Genomic DNA, 19,667 nt, shown 5'->3' on the forward strand with positions numbered 1-19,667 from the left:
GACTATATTACAACTTTGCTATGTCAACAGTCCACACACGATAACCCAGCAATGCGTCATTTATAACATCTTATAAACTGGATTAATGGTCAGTTCATCTCAATGACGCATTATATGCCACCTTGTTTTAACACGCGAATAAATGAAGTTGGCACACGACTGGAATTTTCGGGCGGCTGCCGCCCATGTTGACAATGTAACAGAGGCGAATGTGGGATGGTATAAATAGATATCGTTCAAGGTAGAGGATAATACCATATTATATGGTATGGTAGACGACATAGTATGGTAAAATATAGTATGTTTCAGTGTGGTGGGATACCACATAGGACATAATGTGTGATGTGTAGACTGTAGTATAGTATCGTTTATGATATGATGTACTTAGTTGTGGATAGAAAGATGCTTTATCAAGTACAACCATTGCAGCCCAAAAGGCTTTAAGCGCGTCCGTGTTGTTCATGGAAGGAAAAATTACTCGGAAGGCCCGTATATGGTATATCATATACACATTTTGGCATGGTAGGTAAAGTATGGCGTGGGTAAAGTATGGTATCATGGTTAGTGAAGTATGGTATTGCCACAGTATTATACGATATGGTATTGTATAATATGGTACCTCTGCAATTTATGTGCTTAATGTGAAAGAATCTGGGGAGAAATTCCTGCAGAGGATTGAAATCTTATTATGAGAAGTTATATCACAAGCAAATGATCCCGGCTGATGATGAGGCTGCAGTAATATCACACACCCTGCTGTTCTGTAATAACATAGGAATGCAAATGTATTCCAAAAATCTAATTTGAAGACAATAAACTCGTATAAACTCGTATAAATTACCAGGAAAGCTCTAAGCGTTTCGTTGAAAGCACGCATTCACGAGGAGATATCATACTAGAGCCCACTGATTGACATCGAAACAAAACGAAGCTATTTACGTGGATCTTTAAAAGACGATTTGACTGCGAAAATTTGGATTAGTGAGTTAGTCGAAATATCTAAACAGTTTTGCGACCATAAAAGGAAGCCAGGCGTTTTTTATGAAGCTAAGCTGTTGGTATTTGATCATTATAGTTCCATTATGACGATCGTTAAAATTGCTTCGAGAACGCTCTGTGAAAATATCTGAAATACAGGCTTATTCAAAAATCGATTTAATGTTAAGTTCTTTAAATACAAATTAGCATTCCTACAATGTCTAAAAATAAAGGTTAGGCGCCTTAATAGCAACGACGTCGACGAAGGTATTTTTAGTGTCGATGCTTTTCACGGAGACGGTGCTCAACTTTGGAATTTTTGACAGAGGACCACATCTTCATTTCCCTCGATTAAAATGAAGAGGTGGGGGATGGGTGGGGGAATTTGACGGTATTCCCCTGTCTTTGGAATCACTGAGTTGCGCGTCATAGTTGCAAGGGTCGTAGCCTAGTGCCTGTAGGAAAATAATTAACATAATGTTCGTGTCTAAATTCTTAAGCGGAATCAATAAGGATGTAACAGGAGACAAGTCATACAAAGACCTCAATGAGCTGTTATCAGAGGAAAGACGACTGAAGTACAAGCTAATTATGCATTGCTCAAACCAAAGAGCATTGAAGTTTCAATAAATAGGTTTTTCACAACTCTGTTTATCTTTTTTGCAAACCAAAAGAGGATATTGGTTTGGGCACGAGAAGGAAAGATAACATCTTAATGATCCCATACAAACATGATAACAATCGATCAAATCTCGTGAGTATGATGCATGCAATTTACAGATACGCCGAGCTCAACTGTACAAATAGTACAATGTTATTAGTTCGTCTGTGATAACAGTCATAGCCCTCTTTCACAGCTGTCCAATTTGCGGCAATTTTTGTTTCCCATCTCGTAATCGTTTTATTCATGCAACCCCCATCTAAAGGTCGTGCTGTTTAAACTATTTTAATGCTTTGCTCGAATATCAAATCAAAGCCAGACCGGAGAGCCTTCACTGGGGTAAGAAGCACAGGGAAGCACAGAGAATAGCCAATGCATTCCTTGCGGGAAGTCGATATTTGTTTTTTTTTATCCATATCCTATTATTTACTTAAATACCGTAAAACCGGACATGGGAGTGTAAAAGGCAATAACAGAATAATACGCAAAGCAAACAGAAAAAATTAAATATACAATGCTATTTCTTACTCGACTGCGCACGCGATATACGGTGACGCGATGTACGGTGATATAAATGCGCGCGGCTTACAAAATTTGCGCAAACACAGATCGCACGATATCAGCCGGAGATATTAAGTCCAATGGCTGGGTGTTCTGCATTTCGTGACCTGATTTCTTGCGTGAAATATTAAACATTGGGTGTAGCACCCTGGCTCCAGTCCCACCCTCTTCAAAAATTCCAGCTTAAATTTCTGGCTGCCGGTACTAGTCGTGCAACGTTCATATATGTTAGACTTTGTGCTCGTCATCCACACGAAACAACTCTCGCGTCGATAGATAATTTTCATTCACTTTATTAAATCGCTCCCCCTCGGAGCTCAGCGGAGTAAAGCTTCTTCATTTATACAATGAAATCTAATAACGTGAACATTAAAACCCGCGGTGTTTAATATAGCGAACCATAATCACCTTTTTTTCCACATCGAGGTAAACTTATCGCACAAGCAAAGTCGCAGAAATTGAAACACGCGTAAAAGAGGGGAAGTGTTCATTCCCCTGGAGATTCCCTCTAGGGGTCAATTCTGTCCACATCAGACAGTGTAAATATATCAAGTTCAAAACGGGCATGCATATATGATTCCAGCATAGTTCGTTTACTATTAGCTCGAATTAAAACTGTCGACAGAAAGGTCGTTTAACTGTTTCCTTGTCAATCATTCTCTAATTCAAGAAATGTTTGCACAGAATTTAACGAGACTTTTGCCGTCGTGAGAGGATTATGAAAAAAACACTAAAATTTTAAACGGTTAGGGCTCAATGCTTTGCATCGAAAATTTTACCGAACACTGCTTGCTTTACCAACTATTAAATAAGCAGATATAAAAAAGCACATTATTTTTTTCTGCAACTTACCACAAAGAGATAGCAAGACCAGTCAGTCTCTCTGACTTTCGATAAACCTGGGTAATTTGCCAAATCTGTGCTAATTTCATGAAAGTCGATATGATCCTTCAGGATTAGGCAAATTGCTTGAATATTTTTGAATATAATACTCTGGATATTAATCCCATCTGTTGTGTGGTGACGAGGTGATCATGAATGTCTCGAGGAGTATTTACATGGAATGGGAATTTTATAATTTGAACTATTGGAAGGAGTAACATTTCTTACCAAGGCACGCACGCTCTGATCGGACAGAAATGCTGCATTGCACGCAAGCGTTAGACGTAAAAATTTCTCAACAACAGTCGCTGAAAATATTCACAAAAAATCAAGATATTTTCGCAGAACATTCGCGCACGATTTAAGTGTTTTGCGGAAACATTGACGCAATCATTTGCGCGATATATGCACTTTTTGTGCACCGCGGACGTTAGAAACTGCGCAAGCATTAGCATGCCTTACGTTTATCTGTTTGTTTCCGGCTTTACCATTGAGTGTTTGAATTAAAAGTATTTTTGCTAATTCGTGATGAAAACTCGTAATCGAATACCGTTCTTCATCCGGCAGAGCTAATCTCTGAGAACTTTAAAATTCGAGCGCTCAGCCCGCGTTCCTCCGCTGCTGACATGCAGCGAAACAGGAACACTATGTAAACGAGAAAACAGGCAACATATTGTGCATCTTACCTGACAAATTCATCGCCGTCTGATGGTTGACCTGGTGTGATAAGATGAAACAGGAGTCGCGACAGCCCGGATTGTTTTAAGGCGACATAGTTCTTTCTGAAGGAGAGAGTAAAGACATTCAGAATACGAGACACTCAGGGTTGTGTATGACATTCAAAGATCACAATAATCATCTTCGAGTCCGAGTTATTAGCCGTGCCATGTTCAAATCTAAACAATAAACTTGACTATGTCTTGGTAAGTAACTGATAACGAGAGAGTGGAATTGTATGCTCGCGAGATCGACCACTTGAGATTTTTAGCAACTTTTTGACTTATGCCTCTTTGCCCGAAGCGCTGTAATATGCATTGGTATTGAAGTCCAAATATCGAATTAAAGTGTGAATTTTTTGAACATTCCACTTTATCATATTTTGGAACAGTTTGATGCAAACTCAGCCAAACTACATGCGAGTCAAATTTTTCTAATAAAATAACAAGTAATTTAGCCATCCTTAATGGCACAATTGATTGTAGAGAATGCCGAATTGATCACCATTAGTTTTAAAAACATCGCAAAACTATCGCTTTCTAACCCCTGTGGTCCACAAATGAAGGAGGGTGTATTTGTCTCGCTGTAGCGTCCATGCATCTCAGTATTCATTACACGGTTTAAAGGTTATTATTTGGGAACAGTAAATACACTTAATATAGGCATGTATGACAAGTTTTATCTGACAACATCTGACCTGACCATTTTGCTATTATCTTTTGTATAAACACGATGTACAGGGCTGAGCAAGAGGTCAAATCTGCGCGCATCTTATGCAAAGCTGCCTTGAAATTCGCGCAAAAAGGCTCGATATGCAGAACGACCTAACATCACAAGGGAGGCGACAAACGATTGGGTGAAAAATTGTTGCCCAAAACTTTGTGCAGCTTCGCAAACGAAATCTACTCAAGTCATATAAACACAAAGATAAATATCGAAACTGAACCCTTAATCGCTTTACAATATTAAGTTCCATTGAACAACGGCGTATTATTGTTTATCAAGGAACTGATCAAAGCTCAGTTTATTTTACTAATACCTAGGACAAAGTACGCTCCTCAAATTGCAAAATATCCGATATTTTCATGAAGAAATTAGCACATCTGCGCATTTTTGACAACTTAAACCTGCTGCAGTAATATTAAGGAATTCGATGAATTATTGCTAGTTTCGCTGCTGCTATTTCTGAAATACCAGTTTTGGTTGTTGCTGTCTGACAACACAACTTGATAACCCATTCTTCTGCCAGAATTTTGTGTGTGCGTTCATTCGTTGAAAAATTTAACTGTAGGCTGCCAGGGCTGATTCAATTCTTACCGAAATGCGTTGTGTGGCAAAAGCCTTTGAATAACATAACTCAATATGTCAATCTCAGAGCAACCAATTTGGTTTGACCTGAATGTCGCCTCGGACAATTTGACCACGCAAAAAAATGTAGGTATTTGAATAATTTTAAAGTGGTTAAAATATTCACCCAATACATGTATTTGAGCATCTATATTTTTGTATAAGGATTTTTGATCTACCTTGTTTTCTCACGTGAACGAGGGCGGTTTTCGAAGCAAAAGGTTTTGCAGAATGCTGTAAATTCGTCTTCCACTGATCTGCCAAGTCCTATGCGTCCAACGACCCTTGAACACCACCAGAATTAGATCTCCACTGGATGTTGTTTTGCCAAGAAGCGCTTGTTCTGCCCGGCGCTTGCAAAGGTGGCCACGCTAGATAGGCCAGGAGATCTGATTTCATTCAAATTAGTTGTGAAAATAGTTGCGCTATGGTAGAGGCGTCTAGACGAAATACGATACAGCCTCTAAATTCGAGTTCCCAATTTATCCGACGCAAATTAGACTCCAAGTTTGACGCGATACTTCATCGGATGCAAGGAAAATTACCGAAGGGCCAAACAAAGCGCTCTTGAGCGCAACTTTGTTTTTAATCTGTTAATAAAAGACACCAGATTGGCGCAAAGCACTCACCACCTGTGGACTAAACCCCCGAGGGATGTTTCCGTTGCGCGATGAATTACATTCATGCAGATTGGTTGAAAGAAACGTCAAACTGTATTTCGTCTGACTAAAAATGGTCTGCCAAGCGAACGATGGGATTTTAATGAATTCAGTGCAAGACGTCTCAATGGTTAGACCTTTGGTAAATTATGGACGCATCCAGACAATGGGATGGTTATTGACATCGCGTAATCAGGGCGAGATCATTTTGTCAATGATTGGATGATCGATTGCTTTGGTGTCCAAATCCCAGCACCCCCGCCGGTTTTAGCTGAGCTGGGAACATAATTATCGCTGCAGGAGTTCTCTGAACGGAGCAGAAAGCAGGGGGGGTTGTGGGATTTGGTTCTCGTACTCAGTTCTCTGGGTAGAGCCCGTTGAAACTTGAGCGTTCCAGTAACATTAATAGGCCATTATTTCAGCTATGGAATTACAGAAATGTCAGCATATTGAAGCTAATAATCTAAATAAAATGTAAACACTAAGCAAAACCAGTTAATCCACCATTCAATTCCATCGCAAAATACAGTGATGGCAAGAATTAGTGCGAAATTCTCCAGAGTTTAATTAAATTAACTCAAAGGCGAATGATGAAGACTGGTATCTACAAACCGCAATGACGTCACATTACTTCCTGTTTAATTATTTCGTCGCCAAGCAACGCTGTCGTGGTTCGTGTTGCTATGGTTTCAGCGTCTTTGGTAAAGTAACAAATTTGGTTTAAAAGCTCGTTCTCTGGTCGCGATCACAATTCGCTCAGAAATCCGGAGATAAAAGAACTCTTTAGTTGTTAGAAAAGACTTAGGACTTGAAATGGAAGAACCACAACAAAAAACCACTCAAATTGCCGCAAGAGAAAGAGGTAGGTCGAAATTTCTTATCATAAACGAACATTTTGCGTGCGTGTCGATCAAGCGAGTCAACTCATTGACTTTGTTGCAAGTAAAAATTGGCCTTTTACAATTTTATCGACCTTTTAAGAATATTATCTAATTTTCTGTGTTTATCTGATAAAAAGTAAAGTCAATTTTAAAAGATAATAGTTCAGGATTTATTAGACGTGGCTGCTGTGCTAGCTAGAAATTACATTCTTCGAGTGCAACGCGATTTGTTTCAACCTTTAATTTTAAAAAACTTAATATAAAATTACTTTTAACATGTGTGTCTATGACAGAATATAAAGGAATCCAAACGAATTGTTCATCGACACAGCATGTATAATCGCTTGTATGTACAGCTTTGTTTTGACAAGTGAGCATGTCTTCTAGTTTGATGAAAACACAAAATTGATTGATAAATTGTACCGTACGCAATAATTAATAAATATTTTCTGTTTTTATCGCAAACTGTTTTTGTTAAATGAAAGATAGGAGTTTTCTTATCGTAACAACGACGATCGTAGGGGGAAAATTTCGCGATGTTGCTATGGCAAATTCAGTACAAACAAAGCCGATGTGCCAGGTGTCTTGTTGCATAGGATTATGAAATTAAATATTTATGTTGTAATTTTAATTTTGTTTATTTTAGGACCTGGGCCAGGTCGGTATGGTTTACCCTCAACTTGTGGCTACATCAGTCATGATTGCACGAAACACAAAGCAGCTGCTTACTCGATGGGGAAAAGATTGCAAAATTCAAGTAAGTAGACATGCTTTGATAGGATGAAAAACTGTGGCTGAAAGTTCCTCAACCAAGGTTGATATTTGTAGATAATTTTAATTTTAATTGTCCTCGTGAAAATATGTGCTAATAATAAATTTTTCCTTCAGTGTTTCGTAAAGATTGCAGCCCTGGGCCAGGATATTTCATTGAGGCCTCGATCACACGAGCTGGGAAAGATGGAACACCTGTGTATTCAATCTTAGGCAGACAAAACGATCCTAGTAAGTGATGTTTTGGCCAGCAATCTCCAAATACTTCGGCAATTTACCAGATAAACTATACTATTTATGTCGATCAGATTTTATTCACCAGTGAGTCTGCATCATAGGAGTGTACTAACCAATTCCATTCTTTCTAAGACACATTCAAGACACCAGGACCTGGAACATACTGCCCTGAACGAGTCCACCCTCAAGGAGAAAGACATGCTCCTATTTACTCGATGGGATCAAGAACAAGATATCGTAAAAGTGAGTAGCCATCTGCTGTTTAATGTGTGGTAACTACCATATCCTGAGAGCAATGGAACTTGCATGGTTTAATCCATTGTAGTTATGAAGATAACTTTTGATCAAAATCATCTCATCATTCGTATCTCTTTGCAGGTGACAGTACTCCAGCTCCAAATGCATACGGTCTTCCACCAGTTCTTGGCAACAAGGTGATCAACAAGTCGTCAGCTGCATCATACTCCATGACAGGTCGTTCAAAAACCGGCGGCTTCTCTGAGGATCTTGCAAAGACACCTGGGCCTGGACACTACAGAGTTACTGCCCCAGATACAGTCAAGCAAAATGCTCCAAAGTACTCCATGTTATCACGAAATCACATGCCTGGAGGTGAGCTGAACTTTTTTAGATCATTTTGTTTTTTAATACACATTAGTCTTAGAGGTGTAATTCATTAGAAATCCTAAAATTTTTTCGCTTTTTCTTTCAGACTCAACATTGAAACCTGGACCTGGAGCACACAGCCCAGAAAAAGTATATGCCACAAAGCCAAAGGCTCCATCATTTTCTATGGGAATACGACATTCGGAATTCATATGTCCTCTTATTATTGATGTTCAAGATTGAATGATCAATTATATTGACTACAATATATAGTTATGACTTAAAAATGCTTTCTCTTAAACCTTGGTGTGTATTATGGAACAAGTGTATGCTGATTTTTTACAAAAAACCTGGGAAAAAAATAGGCAAAACTGGGTAAAAAAGTAAAGTATGTGAATAGGATTAACTTTTATAGTATATACAATAAATTTTATTTGTACAAAACATGCATTGCGAGTTTGCTTTGTGATTTTGCGTGTTGCAATGAGAGTGCTTCTGTTGAAGTTTCTCTTGGGATGGGTCTCTTAGTATGTGTCTCTTGGGTTGTGTCTCTTAGTAGGTGTCTCTTGGGTTGTGTCTCTTGGGAAGTGTTTTGCGCGCATGCGTCCTCTGTTACATTACCGCATCAGGTAAATGATTGGCTCAAAATTATTAGTTATAAAAATCTAGAAATAATTCCATTTTCCTCCCAGTTAATTCAAGCGCGTTCTTAAGTCTAGTTTGACGGCTTCAGGACTGAGCTAGGCATCTCTGACATGACATATCTTCCCTGTAAGGTCGTGCAGGATCTCTCCTAATGCTGCGTCTAATCTGACATCGGCTATGGTGACTGATATCAACTCGACCTTATGGACGTGATATCTGAGGAGGCCCAGAGCTTTACCTTCGATAGCGATACCTTTTGAAATGAAACCAAAGTTGAAAGACGCCATTGTGGAACTGTGACCTGAAGCCATGTTTATGAGCATATTCCCATTCACGATTCACGACCTTAAAAGCGATATCCTGAAGAATATTGAAAGAAATGGAGAGGAATTATTATATGATTTCTTATCCATGGACTCCACCATACGACCACGAAACACAGGCTAAACCAAATGACGTAGCTGCGTTTAAAGACGATTACCTCGTACGGCGGCCCAGAATGAAACCTTAAAATAGCAAAGTCCTTCTCCCCTGCGCAAGGTTCCTGTAAAAGATACATACGTAAAAAAAGGCCGTTAAAAGACACATTTTAAATGCGGTTTCGCCCTGGGCAAATATATTCTTGCAAATCCTATCAAACTACTACATAATACTATATCTAACTTACTATTAAACTTACCAAATAATACTGCGGTGTCTCTGTTTTGTCAATAAGGTCGGGGTAAAAAATCTAGAAAGAAAGTAGTTTGCATTACTATAGGGAGTGTGTGCTTAGAGAACAGGAAGGCGACATTTTTCCGGCTTCTGAGCTTTTAAGGTCGGTTCTAAAATTAAGAGGATATGTACACAAAAAAATAAAACGAAGAAGACGGTGCCTAGAGGAAAAGCAGGCCACTATTTCTCAGCAAGGTCCTGTAGAAATACGAAGTATGGAAAGATTTAAAGAGCTTAGAACTGAACGCACGTGAACGAGGACTAATGGAAAAAGTTCGAGCATTTTTACACTCACATTGAACTTATATCCTTGGACAATTTTAGGTGGTGGATTATCCATGTCGTAATGGGTCTGATTATATTGTTCCACTCGTAACCCTAAAATTTAATTTACATTGCAAAACATCAGACCTTTCCTGGCGAGCAAATCTGCAGATAAAACTATATATGGTAAAAATACACAAGAGAAGAAAGATACGAAACAATCCTGGACTTACCGTGTGAACCCTGTTGAAAAACCTTGGTTTTCGTGGACGATACTTGTCCTGCCAGAGATATTTCTAAGAAAACAAAAACATTGTTGGTATTAAGAACTCAAGTTTTGCGGTTGAAAATGGAATATTTTGCCTAAAATATCTATTGAATCGATATTCAAAAGGTTCTTCTCAAATTTATCACTCGTATAACCTTCTGTCCAAGTGGAACAGGAACATTAAATGTTTCTTCATCTGCTCCCATGTTTTTACTGGCCTCCAGAGTCCTCAAATCCATCGTAGTACTGCTTGAACTCTGTGGAAACATTCAACGTGATAACGTAATTGTTAAGCTAATGTACTTGGACTTTCTATACGAAAGCTGGACAGCGCTATCCACCAGATTTGAAGCTTAAAGTTATTAAAGAAAGTCCGCTTTTACGCGTACTAAGGTTTGATCCAGGCTGTACCGAACAACGGGCAATTTTAAAAACATCACTATCCATGCAGTAGATAGCGCTATCCAGCCTTCATACAACCGCCTCTGGTTCTGCAATCTGCTGCAGCAATCACAGACGGGACTAGATAAGATTGATAACAAGCTCTGATGATGATAACTGAACAAACCGTACCATCGTTGTTCTCTCATCCAACATAACACTCTCTCTTTGGTTTTCCTAAATACACAATAACATTTTTAGCCTCTCAGCAAGAAACGCGAGAAAGACGAGCTTCTCAACAAATCAAGCCAGAAATGTATTACATCTTGTTTATATTATGTATGAAACAAACGACAATCATTGACTGAAATGATATATCATTATAATCATACCAAATCAAGTAAATCCTTTTCTGGGTCCACCAATTTCTCCTGTTGATGAAAGAATGGATTAAGCGATTGTATTTCGTTAGTTTGCGGTATTTTGGGGGATGTTACCTGGTCTACGTCGGAAATGCGAATCAGAATTGGACTGTAACGACCTTCTTCGTAAGCTTTGTAACCTACACGCAAAATATGAAAGCATGTTTGAAGAAGTTATGCCTATGCAGGGCGGCTTGCTCACAGCTCACTCAAGAACTGCGAGGCTTGCTCTAGAGAGAGGAGCAGCATTGGTAAGCTTTGAATGAACCACGTTAAAAGAAAAATCGTCCGCTGGCGAACTTGAACTGGGTACAGCTGGAGGCAGTGTCAAATCGTGGGTTTGAAAGGCTGGGGTATTTGCAAAGATGCAAAGAGACTTTTACCTCGCTCAAGCAATTCCTCTTCTGAAAATACAATTTCTTCAGATCTACAAAAATAAAATCAACGTAAAGAATGAAATCTTTTCACGAAGTTCAACTTCAGATTTAGTTTTTTCCGACAAACCTCTTCACTTCGTTCGCTGAATCTTCTTGTTCAACTGTGTTGTCTTTCTTCTCATCCTCCACCATTTCTTCATCAGGATCTTCATCATCATCCTCACTTTTCTCCTCAGGCACTTCTTCATTTTCATCATCATCATCACCAGTCTTCTCATTCTTGCCGGAGGTACTCGGAGTTTCCACGATGGCCTAGGGATAGTTGAAAGGTTTAAATTAACAGTTTATACAGAGATACAGAGACAGAGGTTTGCCTGTGAAATCACAGAAGGATTAACGACCTTTTCATTGTAACACGTTAATGATACTTTCTCCAGAACAAACTGCGTGCAGGCCCATTTCAGAAACGGTCAACTAAATTTCGGCAGCCGTTTGATAAACGAATTCGAAGCGGACAAATCTAAGCCGTCTCATAGTAACACTTGCTTACTGACTGCTGAAAGGAAAGCAATCGGTTGGATAGTTGTTTACCTCACGTTTTAAAGTCGCCAACTTTTCTTTCAATAATTTTTGATGATTCTCCCGAAGTCTGGATTTTGCCATGAAAACGTTTAAGTGCTGTTGAAGAGATTCCCAATATCCTGAAACACGAGATGAGCGTATTTGAACAAGCTATGATACGGAAAATGATACAGAGATATCCCATATAATAAAAGCTATTTGCTGTGATTTTCTTCTCTTGATGGATGTGAACAAGTGGATTAGTTACGGATGTTCAAATAAGGGCAACTATACAACAGAATATTCATCACTATTCCCTCGTTTGCATCCATCAAAAGAAGAAAACCGCATTGAAAAATTGCAAGTGTAAATCGTGCTATAGTTTATCTGCAGCTCACCAATATCAACGGTGCCTCCCCCGGATATTTTCTGATTTATTTGACTTCTCAAAGCTGAAAGTTGTGCTGAGGTTTTTCCACGAAATATCTTCTCAATATCCGTGTTCACTGACGAATTAATCGTCTCTCTTCTCTCGTGAAACTGATCTATAATGATCGTATTCACGATGAGGCAACGACATAAACATAAACTAATGGCAAACATGTTGGAAATGTAGATTTTTGCCATACCTTTGTTAGGGTTTTGCTTGTTTAGCTTTTTCTCTTCATTTTTCGTGACAATCAACATGTCCTTGAAAGAAACAACAGATTTAAATAAAACAGAAATCATATCCACCCAGTTGAAGGCAATGTTCCAAGATATTCTCTAATGTTCAAGATGTCCCCTGATGTGCCTTGATTTTACTAGTACATTTAAGAGATCAATAGGTAGTGGACTTAGTGGATTTCATTTGACTGAAATAAGAAGACTGTTGGACTGAGGATTACTAATGGTGATCTGACAATCACACCTGCCAAAATTGATGGTTTTTTCCTTCATCAATCTCAAGATAGAGTTTCATATCTTCAATCAAATCACCAAGATCATCCTGGGAGAGTCCCTGGGGTGAAAACAAAAAAACAAAATTTAATTATTCCGAAGTGAGAATGAACTTGCAATAAAGGAGTTTAAATTTTACTTACCACCAGAACAGAATATGGTTCATGCATTTGGTACTCCAAATTTTCTTCATCAGGGTTAATATATTGGGCTAAGAGATCAATTGGTTTTGCTCGACCATCAGCTATGCGTATCTTTGACCTCATTCTTGCTTGCTCTATGTGGAACTGGAGGAATTTCACAACAAAATGATATATTTTGGTTCATGCTACTTAGCTCATCTCAATTAAATTGACTTCAGTTTTGAGTAACAAGATCACTTATTTACAGTACCATATCTTCCTGTTTTTCCCATTCATTATAATACGCTCCTTCCTTCTCTCGTTGCATCATTTCCTAAATAAACCATTGATAAATCAAAAACTTAATCCCTTGTATTGAATGTCAATACTCATGCAAAAAAGAAGCTTACCCTCTCTTCATCCCTGGCCATTCTCTCATGCTCTCTTTCCTATTCACAATAGTAATATGTAAGATAAGTCTTTAAAAACATTTCTCCTATAAAAATCAATAAAATTTCATAAAACTTACCTGTCTTCGTTTCTTGACGCTTGCTAGTTCCCTCTGTAAAGTTCAAGCACAAACTCATGATAAGAATATAAAACTTTATGGTATCAATAGTTTCAACACAACAAGACTTGGGTCCTAACCTTCATTTCCTCACGTTTCAACTGGTTCCTTCGAACTTTCTCAGCTTCACTCAAATGAGTCGTGCCTTCCTTTTCATGTTTCTAGCAAACCAGATGCATAGCATTTTGAAACAATACAAGAACATAAAAATCTTTATGTAATACAGTCTATCATTTTGATCATCATACATACCTTATGCCAAATAAATGTCTCTAGTAGGTGTGTATCACCGTAAGGATTGTCTGTGTTGGTGTAGTTCTGAAAATTTGATATAAATTGATGTTCTAGAACAAATTGAAGTCGAAGGAAGGTGCTGGGGAATAGTAGAAAACCTGGTCCCAAACCACAAAACTTAATTAGTCCAACTTACCAATTCTTCATCATCCCAGCCCATTTCTTTCCTTTTCTTAATTTCTTTAGCTTGCTATTGAATATCATAAACATTCTTTAGCAAGTATTTTCATTCAAAGTCAAACACATTTCTTGTACTAGTGTATTTCATACAAACCTTCTTTGCCAATCTTCGAGCTCTCTTTTCCTCAGGTGTTTCCAAAGCTTTCATAAGTTCCTTTTCTCTCCTTAGTAAACAATATATTGAACAATCTTTCAGAACATCTTAATCTCATGCAAGCATATACACAGCGAATAAGGTGCTTCCTTGTTTCAATTCATGCAAATTTATCGTACTATGAACAACGTACTCACTTTCTAGAACCGCGGCTTGTAGTTTCTGGTTGTCTCTTAGACTCGTTTTCTGGCGACGAGCTGCGTCTTCTTTCGCGGTTTCCTGGAGATGGAGACCTGCTACGACGTTTTTTCTTTTTTTTGGAATCTTTTCCCATCTTTAAAGAGCGAAAAGTTCAACTTAAATGGTTCAAAATATGCCTCACATGAACCTTACTAACGTAACTGATGAAAAGTTTATACAGCCATCTTGAATTAGAACGAGAGGAGAGAGAAGACTGTGACCGAACACTGATCTCAATACGTACAGAGTTCACTCCATAGAGAGTTCACTTTCACTCTCCTGCACCACGCCTAAATAATTAAATATATATGCCAATACTCTTTTCACAAGTCAACACAATACACTATGTTCTTCACTTGCATTTATGCACCTAACTAACAGTCAGTGTCAGTCGGCTGGTGATTATGGACTAAACCAGCTCATTTTAGAAAAGTTATGGGGCGAAGATAAGTAGTATGTATGCACGAGTGGTGTGTGCCGAGCAGCTTCGTCCCCGGCGCGTGTTTTACACAATTAATATAAAACAAAAACATGCGCTGGAGACAAGGCTGATAGTCCTGCTTTTGGTTTTGGTGGCGAGCACTCCACCTCGGGGTTTATAGTAGAGCTCAGTGATACGTCATAATTGTTGTTTAGTCTCTACTACGCATGACCGACTCAGCCAAAACAAAATATGAATTTTTGAAAATTCTTTGTAGAAAATATTGAGTCATTTCGCTTTGTCTTTTGTAAATCGAAATACAAATTCAATGGGAATGAGAAGATCGGTATTCCCTTGTCGATTAAAAAAGGTAAAGCTATTCAAATACTTTTAGATTTGTACAAATGAACTTTTAAATACCCGGCATGTCTTTGTATAATTGTATTAAAGAGGTGACAGACGAGCTGTGAGGATTTTATATAAATATGGTGACTCGTAAACAAGAAACAATATTGTTTATGCTCTCGGAGTTACTGGTTGTCACGATTACGTGATTTGATTACTTCCCTATGATTACTAGATCCTTCATTTTTCGTATAATTTGTCCCTTGAAGTTGAAAAGTGAAATATAACGATGTTTTTTTATATACACGTTATTATTTTAAAGTATGCTTATAATGTACAAACCTCCCAAGTTTAACTGGCACAAGGCTTGTTAAAAAGAAAAGCACTGCACCGTTGTTTTTAACCAGAAAATATCAAAATTATTTTATTATACCATATAAACCCTTTAATTAATTGCAATGAAACCTGATTTCAATCCTGAGACAAGATATTAAACAGAACTGCTGATGGCCACCACTTCATTCAATATTACAGAAATTATTTTTACTATGAATCAATCAATATATATGTGCAAATGGTCCTCAGGGTTTTAAATTATTTTTAGTAAGAAAAAATGATAAAGGTTCATTCCTATCATCAGATCCTCTCAAAAATTAAACATAATCTTGTCAGGAATGAACGTAAGTATTCCTGTGACTTTTTGGTGAATATGCTCTGTAATTTACACCTGATACATCTCAATATTTCTCATCGTCGTACAGGGTTACTGCTTCACCAAGTCTTGTCAAGACCTCTTTCTGTCCGTACACATCAATTACCACATCACGCCAGCACCAAACGACATATACACATCAGCGCCCTTTGGTGTGATGAGAAGAAAGATCCGCCACCACCAGAGGGTCAGGTTGATGCCGGCCAGACCAAGGAGGTCAAAGGGGATGAGAAGGGAAAGACGGGAGGAAATGGTGGCAATGGTGGACACTTGAGGTGTCCCAAGTGTGGTAGTCCATGTACACATGTTGAAACATTTGTTTGTAAGTGTTGTTCTCATATACAAGTTTCCCTGATTTCATCGTGTGTAATTTGTTTTATGACTATTTGTATCAGTGTATATAAAAAGATCAAGTGGTAAACTGAGTTTATGCCTTTGCAAATATGTCTCTTTCTAAATGGCGTTTCTCAGTCTAGATTTATTTGCTCTCTTTCAGCGTCAACAAGATTTGTTAAGTGTGACAAATGTCATCATTTCTTTGTTGTGCTCTCTGATATTGATACCAAGAAATCATTGAAGGTTGACACAAAACATCCTTCTCCAGAAACTGAGCCAAAGATGGATAAACAAAAGAAATTACCTCCTCCAAGAAAAGTTAGTGTTTTCTGTCATTGCAGTACCAGTGTTCATTAAATATTACATCAATCCAATGCATTTAAAGTTGATTAATTCATTGGGATTCAGTGTTTTTTCCATCTTTTTTTCCATCTTCTGAACCCCAAATATTTCATTTAGATTTTTGACTTTCTCAACAACTATGTCATTGGTCAAGAGCAAGCGAAGAAAGTGCTTTCTGTTGCTGTTTACAATCACTACAAACGATTATCAGTCAATGTTTCTGATGATTCTGCACAAGCACAGCAGAATACTCCCCAGCGACCTGCTATAATTGTTTCACCTGCGCAACCTTCGAACCCCCCAAGAGGTACGTTATGACTGAGAGGTATCATATCATATAATGTATCTATAAAGATATGATAGAGGATCTATTTCATTGACTAAAATGTTTCTCATGCTTCTGAAACCTTTAGAGCTTCTTCAAATGGCCATAAATATGCATCACAACTCTCCACTTGGAGCAAACAAGGTTGAATCTACCAAGCAAACAGCAGAGGATTCACGTGGAAGTGAAGCTTTAGATAGTAAAAGTGAAAAAGTGAAGCTGGACAAGAGCAACATATTGATGCTTGGACCAACTGGATCAGGTGCGGGTTATGGATAAACTGAATATCACTTGCATGTCTTTAAGATCTGGCATTTGTCTTGCAATTCTAGCTGTGGTTTTGTAAATCCGATCTCTTTTCATTTCGCTGACCTCTTCTTCAGGTAAAACTCTTCTGGCGCAAACCATCGCAAAATGTCTGGATGTTCCATTCGCGATCTGCGACTGCACGACACTGACTCAAGCAGGTTATGTTGGTGAAGATATTGAGTCAGTCATCGCAAAGTTGTTGCAGGAAGCAAATTTCAACGTAGAACGAGCCCAACAAGGTAACGCCACCATACTGAAGAGTCCTCCACAATTTCAACTCTAGGAAAAAAGCAATAGTTTTTCAAAAACAAAGGTGTATGGGCTTACCTTGGTTTGAAGAAAACAAGTGAAACACGCATAACAGGCAGCGTTTTGTTGACGTTTTCTCTAAATTTTTTCAAGGGATTGTTTTCCTCGACGAAGTGGATAAAATCAGTTGTGTTCCAGGATTTCATCAGCTCCGTGACGTGGGAGGCGAGGGAGTGCAACAGGTTTGTTTCATTGTAATCTTCCCCTCCCTCCCCCTGTCGTAGTCTTTGGTGGGGGTATAGACTAGCTTCTAAGCAGGTTATCCCCCCTTCTCTCCATTTCCCCTTCTCTTCATCGCCCTCTCTCCTGGGAATCCTCTTTCTTTGAGATCAGTGGTGATTTACCATCTTCGTCCACCGGAATGCCAGTGCAGGATGTGAGCCACAACTCTCTCTTTCTCTCGCTGATTATTTCATCGTTTCTTCCAGGGTTTGTTGAAGATTCTCGAAGGGACGGTCGTAAATGTCCCGGAACGAAATTCACGTAAGATGCGAGGCGAGACGATCGCTGTGGACACAACAAATATTTTATTTATTGCGTCCGGTGCTTTTAATGGCCTGGACAAAATTGTAAGCAGAAGAAAGCAAGATAAGGTAAGATATCCCCGTCACGCCACTTCTATGATATCAGACACAAACCACGACAGCTTATTGTAGAATACTACCTGTACTAGACCACCACGTTTGAGATATCTTTCTCAGGTAGTTCAGACACAAACAACGACAGCTTATTGTAGAATACTACCTACACTGAACCAGCACGTTTGAGATATCTTTCTCAGGTAGTTCAGACACAAACAACGACAGCTTATTGTAGAATACTACCTACACTGAACCAGCACGTTTGAGATATCTTTCTCAGGTAGTTCAGACACAAACCACGACTTCTTTTTGTAGAATACTACTCACACTGAACCACCACGTTTGCGATATCTTTCTCAGGTGTAGTTCAGACACAAACCACGACAGCTTATTATAAAATAGCATCTATACTAGATAACTACAGTTGCTACACATACCATGCAGTACATGTAAAATATTATCTTTGCTTCTATCAAAGGTGATGGGTTTTCAAATGCAGCCAACTGGCCCAGCACCTGTGATCAAAGGCGACGCGATGGACATATTTAATTACAAAATTAGTGCAGAGAGCGAAAGTGCTGAAAAAGATTCATTGCTTTACGAAGTTGAAGCGGGAGATTTGATAAAGTTTGGAATGATTCCAGAATTTGTTGGTCGTATGCCGATTACCGTGAGTTTACAATCACTCTCGCGAGATATGCTCGTCAGAATATTGCAAGAACCAAGGAATGCATTGGTGCCGCAGTTTCAGACATTGTTTCATATGGATAAGGTGAGAGCGACGTTTATTTCCTCTAGCTGTATGAAGCAGACCCAGTAAGATCGTCTTCTACCATCGTGGAAATATCGAGCGAAAATGATGAATCCCGTCTTTGTGCTCACTGCATGCAAAGCCCCGTAATAAGGAAGCCTGGACTAACGTTCATTCCTTGCATAGGTTGAGCTGGATATCACACAAGAGGCGTTAGGACTGATTGCTCAACAAGCACTTGAGAGAAATACTGGTGCAAGAGGACTGAGGTCTATTATGGTGAGTTGGTTTTGTACAAAACAAGGATCGTTCTCGCCAAAATTCTTATTTCATATCAAGTTATAGCTCGAAGCATCGCTAGTTATTGCAATAATTTGTCTGCGCAAAGAGCTTATATAAAGTTGTGCTTCTTATTTTCCATTCAGGAAAAGTTACTTCTTGAGCCGATGTTCGACGTCCCGGAATCAAAAATCAACTATGTCTGTGTTGACGAGGACGTGGTGAAGGGAACGAAATCTGCCATCTATAGAACTTTGCAAAAAAATAGCGATGAAAATTGTGAAGAAAACAATGTTGAGGAAGATTCTGAATCTTTTCCTAAAGACGCTACGTCAAGCGGATGATTGAGAGCTGTCGCGGGTGCTGATATGAAACTATATTTTAGTCGTTCGTGTAAAAATATCGCTTTATGTATGAATAGGTAATAATGTAAGAATTTTGAAATGAATTTTTAGATTTAAATATAGAATGTTGTGTTCCCTGTCGGAGTAAATGATCAGAATGTTTGTCTTTTCAACGATACGTTTGGCAAGCTAGTGCATCATTATACTCATACGAATATATTTCATTTTTTTCTGTACAAAATAA

General features: G+C 38.5%; 4 protein-coding genes across 4 annotated transcripts in view; 2 read left to right on the plus strand and 2 right to left on the minus strand.

Annotated features, from left to right (window-relative positions):
• Nucleotides 1–5,746, minus strand: part of LOC114533919 (SCO-spondin-like) — a 28,341-nt gene extending 22,595 nt beyond the window's left edge. The window contains 2 exon segments of the mRNA XM_028555549.1: nucleotides 3,769–3,864; nucleotides 5,326–5,746. The gene's annotated coding sequence lies outside the window, so the exon portion shown is untranslated.
• A 748-nt stretch (nucleotides 5,747–6,494) lies between these two features.
• On the plus strand, nucleotides 6,495–8,746 carry LOC114533917 (outer dense fiber protein 3-like). Its single transcript, XM_028555548.1, has 6 exons — nucleotides 6,495–6,667; nucleotides 7,333–7,443; nucleotides 7,575–7,688; nucleotides 7,827–7,937; nucleotides 8,073–8,306; nucleotides 8,407–8,746. The coding sequence occupies exons 1-6, from the start codon at nucleotides 6,619–6,621 to the stop codon at nucleotides 8,541–8,543; spliced, it is 756 nt and encodes a 251-aa protein (XP_028411349.1). The 5' UTR covers nucleotides 6,495–6,618; the 3' UTR covers nucleotides 8,544–8,746.
• Nucleotides 8,727–14,582, minus strand: LOC114533916 (cactin-like). Its single transcript, XM_028555547.1, is given in 25 exon segments — nucleotides 8,727–9,305; nucleotides 9,427–9,489; nucleotides 9,625–9,675; nucleotides 9,955–10,022; nucleotides 10,025–10,037; nucleotides 10,157–10,219; nucleotides 10,347–10,448; nucleotides 10,765–10,809; nucleotides 10,965–11,003; nucleotides 11,070–11,134; nucleotides 11,378–11,421; nucleotides 11,499–11,683; nucleotides 11,963–12,072; nucleotides 12,331–12,477; nucleotides 12,562–12,622; nucleotides 12,843–12,932; nucleotides 13,015–13,158; nucleotides 13,265–13,327; nucleotides 13,404–13,442; nucleotides 13,523–13,555; nucleotides 13,642–13,722; nucleotides 13,814–13,879; nucleotides 13,992–14,045; nucleotides 14,130–14,199; nucleotides 14,327–14,582. Coding segments are annotated over 25 exon segments (1,959 nt in total). The 5' UTR covers nucleotides 14,464–14,582; the 3' UTR covers nucleotides 8,727–9,179.
• A 453-nt stretch (nucleotides 14,583–15,035) lies between these two features.
• LOC114533882 (ATP-dependent Clp protease ATP-binding subunit clpX-like, mitochondrial) lies at nucleotides 15,036–19,573 on the plus strand. Its single transcript, XM_028555504.1, has 12 exons — nucleotides 15,036–15,160; nucleotides 15,740–15,815; nucleotides 15,897–16,169; nucleotides 16,344–16,501; nucleotides 16,643–16,832; nucleotides 16,939–17,112; nucleotides 17,234–17,398; nucleotides 17,562–17,650; nucleotides 17,897–18,061; nucleotides 18,528–18,821; nucleotides 18,987–19,079; nucleotides 19,226–19,573. The coding sequence occupies exons 2-12, from the start codon at nucleotides 15,749–15,751 to the stop codon at nucleotides 19,421–19,423; spliced, it is 1,866 nt and encodes a 621-aa protein (XP_028411305.1). The 5' UTR covers nucleotides 15,036–15,160; nucleotides 15,740–15,748; the 3' UTR covers nucleotides 19,424–19,573.
• Nucleotides 19,574–19,667: the final 94 nt, after the last annotated feature.

Source organism: Dendronephthya gigantea, unplaced genomic scaffold (assembly GCF_004324835.1).
Source record: "Dendronephthya gigantea isolate DGI-Jeju-01 unplaced genomic scaffold, DenGig_1.0 000095F, whole genome shotgun sequence".
Lineage (NCBI taxonomy): Eukaryota > Metazoa > Cnidaria > Anthozoa > Malacalcyonacea > Nephtheidae > Dendronephthya > Dendronephthya gigantea.

What these genes read in the sequence shown, in the direction of transcription:
- LOC114533917 (XM_028555548.1), top strand. Translation starts at nt 6,619, where the DNA reads ATGGAAGAACCACAACAAAAAACCACTCAAATTGCCGCAAGAGAAAGA. An exon ending in GAAAAGATTGCAAAATTCAA is followed by an intron (nt 7,444 to 7,574) that starts GTAAGTAGACAT and finishes TTTTTCCTTCAG; the next exon opens with TGTTTCGTAAAGATTGCAGC. An exon ending in AGGCAGACAAAACGATCCTA is followed by an intron (nt 7,689 to 7,826) that starts GTAAGTGATGTT and finishes ATTCTTTCTAAG; the next exon opens with ACACATTCAAGACACCAGGA.
- LOC114533882 (XM_028555504.1), top strand. Translation starts at nt 15,749, where the DNA reads ATGATAAAGGTTCATTCCTATCATCAGATCCTCTCAAAAATTAAACAT. An exon ending in TAATCTTGTCAGGAATGAAC is followed by an intron (nt 15,816 to 15,896) that starts GTAAGTATTCCT and finishes ATCGTCGTACAG; the next exon opens with GGTTACTGCTTCACCAAGTC. An exon ending in AATTACCTCCTCCAAGAAAA is followed by an intron (nt 16,502 to 16,642) that starts GTTAGTGTTTTC and finishes TATTTCATTTAG; the next exon opens with ATTTTTGACTTTCTCAACAA.